Genomic DNA, 10,000 nt, shown 5'->3' with positions numbered 1-10,000 from the left:
AGAGGTGAGATTCGGCTTTGACACTCATGTGTGCAGAAAACTGAAAACAACTGAAAACACCACAGCTGATATAGAGCAGAATTTTACCAGCTATTTGGATTTTCTTTTAGATAAACCTGCCAGTTGTACCCCCCCTCCCCCCACACACACACATACACACTCACATTCCTGATAGTCCCAGAGGTATTAAACAGTAGCATAGTCTTAGTCTCACAAAAAACACATAGCAATACCTCCCTGGCCGTGCAAGACAACACTCTCTTTGTGCTGCAGAAGAATAGCAGGTACTATGAAGTGCATGTACACACACACACACACACACACACACACACACACATTCACACACACTAAGACTAGATACAGACACTCCTACTGTTAATATAATTCAGAGTTGCTCAGGCCTTTTATTCAGTAAAATAATTAAGGGATAATGGACGACACGGTGGTCTGTTATTAGAAGTTAATGCACGGTCCAGGTTGTAAAACGGCCCCGACGCGAAGCGGAGGGCCGTTTAAACCTTGTAAGTGCATTCATTTCTATTAACAGACCACCGTGGAGTCCATTATCTTGCTTATTCCAATGTTGCCACTTGCGCTGTGTTAGCGTTTTAATCGCTAGAACTGTCTTGTTGGAAGAACTACTTTTCCCAGACACATTTTAACTAATTTCTCAACTTGCAGGACAAACTGCCGTTACTAGTTCTAAATGGATGGTTGCTACGGCCAAAGGCCAGTCGTTAGTTCCATGTCTCCCCTTGTCAAGCGGGCATATCCCAGGATTCTGATGAACTTTAGCTTTGAAACATCGCTATTTTACTTTGCCTACTGCCATCCATCTAGCTAAAAGCCACCTCCGTCATATGCTACAATGTTGCTATGTTCTGAACATCTGTATTTTACAGCTCGAATGCAACGTTCTTTAAATTTCACAATGAGTTCGGCGAATTCATATACAAGTGTGATACGGACAAAAAATGGATCTACTTCATAGGTGTTCAAATAACATAATGTTAATGGTCGTTCTAAATTACGTAGGACAATGGGAAATTCAACCAAGAAGTGGAATAATAACAATTTTTTTTTTTTCATCTTCACAAATCTCTTCAAATCCATGAGCATATCACGACACGAGGCTGTATGCCTTTCATCTGCTTCATGAAACTCAGAGGACACACACACAAACTGACTGTGTGTGTGGCTTAACATAACATTGTTTTTCACATCAGCTTTCTCCCAACACTGTGTGTGTGTGTGTTTCTCTACACGTGTCTTGTGGTGTGTATTTTACACAATCAGTTTGTGTTTGTGTGTGTGTGTGTGTGTGTGTGTGTGCGTGTGTGTAACACCAAATCCAGACTCATTATGTGTGTCTTGTCACGACTCTGTGTGAGGCTGGACCCACACTCTATTTTTCGTGTCTGGCCTTGAAATTGTCACACACACACACACACACTCTCTGAAAGGAGTGAATAGGACCAGGGTGTTTGAGTGCTTGAGAATTGTCTGGGAGGCCACACACTGCGTCAACAGATGAGACCGACGTCAAAGGAGCTATTACATACATACACACACAAACACACAAACAAACACACACACACACACACACACACACACACACACACACACGCAAACACACACACACACACACACCAGGGTTTGGTACCCAAGGATGCCTGTGGAACATTGAGTACTAGTAGAGGTGTCACTTAGCGAAATCTCTTGAAGAAGCAGAGAACATCGGAAATACAGAAAATAGCCACCTCTTGCAGAAATGGGTCCTTGTTGTATGTAGAGTGTGTACGCGGGTAGTTATTGAACATGAAGATTCACTTAGACCCACTTAAACCAGGTCTAACCCAGGTTTGCAGTCTTAGTGAAGGGTGTTTCTTCATGTCTATAAGCAGGCTTAAACTATGAGTGGTATGGAGGCTGTTGTCTTTAGGCTGTTGTTGTTTTGTGTGATGGTGTCCATGACAGAGGCTTGTTCTGAGAAAGTGGCGTTGTAATCAGATGAAATAAGGACATGAAATGACCAGCTGTGCTCCTGCTGATGAGAAGGTGTCCCAACAGTGACGTAATTGGGATGGCTTTGCACTCTGAGGAGACGCTTCACTGCAAAAAATGGCTTATCTAATAAAATCTAACCAAATCTTATTAATCTTTCAAGTTTAAAATTTCTAGTTGGTATTGTTTTCAGTATAAAGAGACTTACCTAGCGCTTTCTCGTCAAATCAAGACTTAATTTAAGAAGAGTTTGATTTATTCTAAGACGTTTTATCCTGAAAACAAGCAAATTTGTCTGCCAGTGCGTTGAGTAAATTTGTCTTGTTTTAAGGTGTATTTAGAGGATGTGCTGCAGAATGCAATACTATTATACTATTACACTATACTATTATATGCAATACAATTATACTATTACACTATACTATTATATGCAATACTATTATACTATTACACTATACTATTATATGCAATACTATTATACTATTGCACTATACTATTATATGCAATACTATTATACTCTTACACTATACTATTATATATATATATATATATCATGTAATATGATTGTGTTACATTGTATGGTATCATATTCCCATTTCTCCTGAGGGTGTTGGCCATATCGCCAGCTCTAGGATGAGCTCTACTTACTGGAGGGAGCTGCTGATGGTGGTAGAGACTGCTGTGGGGGTCCCCAGCCCTTCATGTTGTAGGCTGACACCTGGACATAGTACAGCCTTCCCTGTCAGGAGAAGACACACACACACACACACACACACACACACACACACGCACTGGATGTATTTCTAAACCTGCAATATGTCACAGTTTGCATTCAATTAAGAAAAATACATTGTTGAGCCTTCAAGTTCAACCCTGAGCATTTGTCTGGTTCTCACTACTGACTCCTCTCTCATGGCCTTTTTGCCTATCTGTGTGTGTGTGTGTGTGTGTGTGTGTGTGTGTGTGTTTGTGTGTGTGTGTGTGTGTGTGTGTGTGTGAAAGAGAGGGAGAGAGAGAGAGAGAAGGAGAGAGAGAGAGAGAGAGGGGGGGTATGTGTGTGTGTGTGTGTTATTGAAATGCATCCGAACTTGGTTAGCACTGTTGGCATGAGGTCCACTGTCGTCTTAACCTACACAACATCTGCAGTGTGTGTGTGTGTGTGTGTCTGTGTGTGTGTGTATGATTTAAATATGTGATGAGGCTTACTGTGGTGAGGCCACTGATGGTGCATTTCAGGGTCTGCAGGTTCTCCAACAGCATCTCCCCCGCTAGCAGAGAGAAGTCCTTCAGACAGCTCCACTCCACTGCAACGACACACGACACACAACACACACACACACACACACACACACACACACACACACACACACACACACACACACACACAGAGTGAGAATCACACACCTGAAACTCTTCCCATCCGTAATGGAGAGATGTTTTTGTTTAGTCACTTTATTTGCTCCTACAGCCAATTTCACTTTTTGAAATACACTCTTTAATATCACTTTTTCATGCCACCAATAAATAAATAGCTGTCGCCGCAGTTGGAAGCTAGAGTCGTCTCGTGGCCCAGTGGGAGCCATCGCAGCTGTGTTTCCTGACTGAACACTCATCAGAGGCATTGGGACTTGTGTGTGTGTGTGTGTGTGTGTGTAAACTTCATAAGTTACCCCAGAAACCAAGCAACACACTACACAATAGTGTGCCTACTGAGAGCCTTTCAGTGATTCTCTCTCCAGTCATCCGTAACTGGGAATAGATCAACTGCTGCCATTTGGAGGTATGTGTGGAAGCATGTTTTATAACGTGGTGTGTGTGTGTGTATCTGTACGCATGCATTTGTTTGTGTGTGCTGTATAAGTGTGTGTGTGTGTGTGTCTGTGTGTGTGTGTGTGGTATTACGTGTGTTCGTGTAATGTATACAGTGTGTGTGTGTGTGTGTGTGTGCGCAGGGCCAGAGCTGCCTCTCTGCGTGCTAATCATTAGCGCCAGCTGCTTCCTGTTTGGGCAGAGCTGTGAGAGTGTGGCCTGCCGCTGGAGGGGGGAAATTGAGACGAGGAGCAATCCATCAACACAAGAGGGATCATCCACAGAGGAGTTCATTATACTCCCCTCAACTTTCCCCTCCCTCATCCTCTCCTCCCCTCCTCTCTTCTCCTGTCTTCTCTTCTCCTCTCTTCTCTTCTCTTTCAACAGGTTTCAGTTATGACATACTGTATTTCTGCAGTCACCCTATCTGTCATCCCTGTACCTTTGTGTGTGTTTACCGTATGTGTGTGTGTGTGTGTGTGTGTGAGAGAGTGTATGTATATGTGTGTGTGTGTGTGTGTGTGTGTGTTTCATACTGTATTTCTGCAGTCACCCTATCTGTCATCCCTGTACCTTTGTGTGTGTTTACCGTATGTGTGTGTGTGTGTGTGTGTGTGAGAGAGTGTATGTATATGTGTGTGTGTGTGTGTGTGTGTGTGTTTGTATGTATATGTGTGTGTGTGTGTGTGTGTGTGTATGTGTGTGTCTGTTTGTGCATGTATGCATGTGTGTGTGTGTGTGTTTGTGCATGTATGCGTGTGTGTGTGTGTGTGTGTGTGTGTGTGTGTGTGTGTGTGTGTGTGTACAATATGTGTATGTGTGTGTGTGTGTTTCTGTGTGTGTGTGTGTGTGCATATGTGTGTGTGTATTAGAGACACACCTCTGTATTTGGTGACTACGGCGGAGTTGACACTGATCGGTTCCTGAAACGTGACGGTGAGCGACGTGTTGCTTGTCACACTCAGGCGCACTGTGGACGGTGCCTCTGGAGGGCCTGTGGGGTCACGTGAAGGAGAGGTCAGAGGTCACACAGATGTCAAAGGTCAACAAAACAGCCAAAGGTTCAGAGGATAGTCATGTGTCTGCTCCATATTCACCTACTAGTAAATCTGAACACTGAAAACCTTAAAGAGGTTCAAAAAGTTAAAAACACTCTTCCAAGGATTACTCTTTTCCTAACACTTCTAAAAAACCTAACACTCCTAACACACACTCACCAGTTCCCTCTTCTTATCACATTTTGACTAGTATTAGTAATGTCTGCAATCTTGTAATACCTCTAGTAATAGCATTGACAGGTTCTGTAGTAATTCCTAGCTAAGGTCTCTCTGCACTGTAGCTTATTGCATTGTAGCTAACCGTGTCTTGCTGTAATAGGCTTTGAATAAAAGTGTCTGCTAAGTGCAAATGGGGGCAGCCATGGCCTACTGGTTAGCGCTTCGGAGTGTAACCGGAGGGTTGCCGGTTCGAACCCTGACCAGTAGGAACGGCTGAAGTACCCCTGAGCAAGGCACCTACCCCTCACTGCTCCCCGAGCGTCACTGCGCTGTGTGTGTTTACTGTGTGCTGAGTGTGTTTCACTAATTCAGGGATTTGGATAAATGCAGAGACCAACTTTTCCTCACGATCAAAAGAGTATATATACTTATACTTTTAAAAAGGTGAATGTATATGTCAATGTAAAGAGGAGAGAAACAGCTCAAACCTTTCTCAGATCATCAGCATTGATTTGCACATACTGGAATTACTCATTCATAAAGCTGAATGTACCAAGACGTGTGTATACTACTTGAAGTGTGAGGAAATGTCACTATACATTGTAAACACCACCATATCAAACACCACTCCGGCACCAGAACTATGCAATCAAGAGTAGAATGCCATAGCTACTGTAATTTGTGTGGTTTGTTTGATTAAGCAACATGTTGTATAGATAAGTCAAGTCAAGTCAAGTTTATTTTTATAGCGCATTTCATACATAGAGGTCATTCAATGTGCTTTACATAAACAAAAGCAAACAGTAATAACAAATAAAAGCAATAGTGGCAATAGTGAAAGAATAGTTTAAAAGGTAAAGATCAGAGTAATAATAATAAAAATAAAAACCAAAAATATTTAAAATATTTTAAAAAATAAAGAATGATTAAAAAGACAAAATAAAAGACACAAGGTAGAATACATTTCAAATTCAGAAATTATAACTCAGTGCAGTTAGCAGAAAGCATCTGAGAACAGTTTGGTCTTAAGTCTAGATTTAAAACTGGCTACAGTTGGGGCCTTTTTGATGTCATCCGAAAGTTGGTTCCAGAGCTGAGCCGCATGTTTAGTTCTAAGAGCAGGTTTTACTAACAGGTGTTTCTCCTGAGACCTGGAGGTCTGGAGGGTGTGTACTGCTGAAAGCATGTCTGAGAGGTACATACTAACTCGCTATATTTCAGCAAGTGACAGTAGACTGTCAGATGCAAATTCAATTATGCAATTACTTCAAAAACAATTATATTATATATATTAAGCATAATTATCTAAAAGCAGAATTTCAGCGAGCGAGTGTGTGTGTGTGTGTGTGTTTGAGTGAATAAGCGAGCTAGTGCGTGAGTGACTGAGTGTGTGTGTGACTAAACAAGATAGTGTGTGTGTTTGTGTGTGTGTGTGTGTGTGTGTGTGTGTGTGTGTGTGTGTGTGTGTGTGTGTGTGAGTGTGTGTGTGTGTGTGGTGTGTTTGAGTGAAAGAGCGAGCTAGTTAGTGTGTGAGTGACTGAGTGTGTGTGTGTGTGTGTGTGTGTGTGTGTGTGTGTGTGTGTGTGTGTGTGTGTGTGTGTGTGTGTGTGTGTGGTGTGTTTGAGTGAATGAGCGAGCGAGTTAGTGAGTGACTCAGTGTGTGTGTGTGTGAGTGTGTGTGTGTGTGTGTCTGTGTATGTGTGTGTGTGTGTCTGTGTGTGTGTGTATGAGTGGTGCAGACGTCCTCCACAGCCCTCTCTCAGCTCAACCACAGGACTCCTCAGAGCTAAAATGTCAGTGCTCTTTCATGTGAGCACTTCAATCACCTGATTCCCTGACACACACACACACACAAACAAACACACACACACACACACACACACACACACACACACACACACACACACACACACACACACACACACACACACACACACAGCTGGACTGAGAGGAGCTCCTTTGTAATTTTACTCGATACCACATTGATGATATGGATGATACTGGAATAGCCATTGCTGTGTGTGTGGTGGACACTTGACTTAGCTACATGTCTGGTGGTATTTGGGATGATTAAGGTCAACAGCCTCCATTTCCCATTCCTGGCCAGCACAGTCCATTCTGGGTCGGGTCCACAAGGGCAAGATAAACTCTGCCAGGCTACTGGCAGCATAACACACACACACACACACAAACCTCAACACACTGCACTGATACAACCGTAACACTCCATAGCGCACACTCACACAACCATAAATTACTACACAAACCCTACCATAACACACCACATACACAGACACAGACAGACTAATCAATCAATCAATCAATCAATCAATCAATCGATCAATCAATCAACCAATCAATCAATCACCTCTAATACACTAACAGATAGAAGAATGCAATGGGTTACTGCCTTGAGTCTTTGAATGATAGATGACTGAAAGCCTTGGGAGAAAGTGGACAGCACTTCACTCACAGATAGCTGTAGGTTCGACCACATGTCCTTTGCATGAGAGAAAAAAGCACAGCTATACCCTCAGTGGAGGACACAATATGGCCTTCACTGAACACACACGCAAACACATCAGCGAACGCTGAGGACATCCGCTCTCTGCGTGGAGGAAAAGCCAGTATCAATTACAGCCACACACACACACACACACACACACACACACACACACACACGTACGACAGCAAGACGAGCCAAATCACAGAGATGATTCAAATCAATTGTATTCATTTATATAGTACCATTAAATACTGATTTATAGCTTCTCAAATCAACTGTACTGATTTATATAGCGCCATGTAAAATGTCAACACATTTCAACTTTTGTTCACCACACAAAAGCCACACAAGGCGAATCAATGAGCAAATCAATTGGGATCATCGCACTGCAGCCAGTGCTTTAAAGTCTGTGGTTACCTTTAACTTTATAAAGCTTAATGACCAAGTTCATACAGGAAACTGTTGAATAACGCTGTTACTAATTGGTCGCGACGTAATCCAAACGGCTCTTGCTCCCAAACGCCGCGCTAGTTTAAACTCTTGTGGTCTGCGGGCAGGCTCACGCAGCTCCTGCGCCATGACAGCGTTTTATTGCTCCCTCCTCCTCCCCAGCTCCACCTGTCTAGATCCGCTCTAGATCTGCTCTAGATCTGATCTAGATAAGGGCGGATTTTGTTTTCATTTCTGCTTGTCTATTTTTTTCTTGGGGCAGCAATTTTAAGTGTAACTTTGTATTTGTTATGCAGCTTCAATTTTGCAGCTTCGCAGCTTTCACAGCAGCATCCTGAGCAGATCTAGATCTCCACGACCAAGCATACTCCCTTGTACTTACACTAATACAATCTTGATTATTAATTCTGAGAGTTTCTGAAATAGGCTGTTAGAAGAGCAGAAGTTTGGCTGCTGGTGTGTGTGTGTGTGTGTGTGTGTATGTGTGTATGTGTGTGTGTGCGTGCGTGTGTGTGTGTGTGTGTGTGCGTGTGTGTGTGTGTGTGCGTGCATGCGTGTGTGCGTGTGTGTGTGTGTGTGTGTTTCTACTCACGCGAGTGCTCGAAGCCTGTCTTCATGCGCTGATAGAGCTTGCAGCGCCACTCCCAGGCCTTCAGCTGCTTGTCCTTCACGCTGTCCGGCGTGTCCAAAGTCAGGCTCTCCCTCATCACCTGATTGGCCAGTTCGCCTGCCTGCCTCTGCGCCTCGTCCACTAACGCAGTGAGGTGGGCCACGCGGCTCTCCAGACTAGTGACTGAAACACAGGAACACACCATCCACCAATCAGCAGCCACGCAAACACACTAGGGGCCCTATTTTAATGGTCTAAAACGGAAGTGTCTTTGCGCAAAACGCAATTCACTTTGTGGGCGTATCTCGGGCGCTGATGCTATTTTACCGGCGGGATATTTGACTGTTGCGCCCGACGCAAATTTAAAATGGGGTTGTCTGAAGTAGCTACATTAATCATGGGTGTGGTTTGGGCGTAACGTGCAATAAACCAATCAGAGCGTCATCTCACATTCCCTTTAAAAACAGGCACGCTTGTTCCATAGCTGATTGCTATTATGGTGGCGTATTTGCCAGGCGCAGCCAGGAGCGTTCACAGCGCTATAATCACTGTTCAGTTGGGAACAGTTAGCTATTGATTTTTCATCTTGACAAAATGTAATACAGAATTGTCACAAAGACATACTTTCCGATGTTTTGGGATCATTCTCACTGAATCACGAGGTTATGAATGCATGGTGATATATTTGCAATGTACAATGTAATCTAACATTACCTCTCTATAGACAATGCATATCTTCTGTCAGTTAATCTCTTCTCTCCCGTGCTGCCGCTGGGGCATTTCCTAATTTATGTCATCAACACATCAGTGATTCATGAAAATGTGTACGCTAGATTTATGCCTATTTTTTCACATGGACACCACACTGATTTCCCTCGAGTGGTAATATATTTCTTTGAAATTATGTATGGTTTACAGAAATGGGAACTACATTGTATAGATGAGAGGAGCTAAGTGTGCGTTGCGCAGCACAGGCGGCCAAGCAAGGGCTTCGTTTAAGTTGACCTAACTTTCAACTCTGCGCAGTATCCCATTAACTGCGTGACAGTAGACTATTTACAATATTTTCTGTAAAGCAGAGTTTGTAAACACGTTATCATCAACTTAATTCACGCACAACATTTATTTGAGCAGGAGAGAGAATAACAATGAATGGATGCAGCAACTACAGAAATTGTACAGAAATTGTAACCATACTTACATGGTCTTACTACTTACTTCTTGTACTATCTGTTGCTGGTTAACAGCACATGAAAAGCTGATTTAAGCTAATTCACTAACTCAAGACTTCAAGGGCATCATGGATATAAAACGTTTTTTGAAAATAACGAAAGGATGGAGGGAACATAGCAAAGCTTGGAGTTATTTCAGATGGGCTACAAGGTAGGCAAAATTATGGTGCTT

At 43.0% G+C, this 10,000-nt stretch overlaps 1 protein-coding gene across 2 annotated transcripts in view; it reads right to left on the bottom strand.

The window, feature by feature from the left end:
• Window positions 1–10,000, bottom strand: part of ankfn1a (ankyrin repeat and fibronectin type III domain containing 1a) — a 156,645-nt gene that overhangs the window by 25,400 nt on the left and 121,245 nt on the right. For both annotated transcript variants that reach the window (XM_076264819.1, XM_076264820.1), the window contains exons 10-13: window positions 8,579–8,779; window positions 4,694–4,807; window positions 3,211–3,308; window positions 2,653–2,743 (exon numbers count right to left, since the gene is read on the bottom strand). In XM_076264819.1, coding sequence (XP_076120934.1) covers window positions 2,653–2,743; window positions 3,211–3,308; window positions 4,694–4,807; window positions 8,579–8,779 — 504 coding nt within the window. The remainder of the gene's footprint in view (window positions 1–2,652; window positions 2,744–3,210; window positions 3,309–4,693; window positions 4,808–8,578; window positions 8,780–10,000) is intronic.

Source organism: Alosa pseudoharengus, unplaced genomic scaffold (assembly GCF_046254945.1).
Source record: "Alosa pseudoharengus isolate Yale_2024_CS ecotype anadromous, Long Island Sound unplaced genomic scaffold, YU_APseudo_1.1 YU_APseudo_1.1_scf_4, whole genome shotgun sequence".
Lineage (NCBI taxonomy): Eukaryota > Metazoa > Chordata > Actinopteri > Clupeiformes > Clupeidae > Alosa > Alosa pseudoharengus.
The sequence above is the reverse complement of the archived record's forward strand: the minus strand, read 5'-3'. Positions and strand labels throughout refer to the sequence as shown.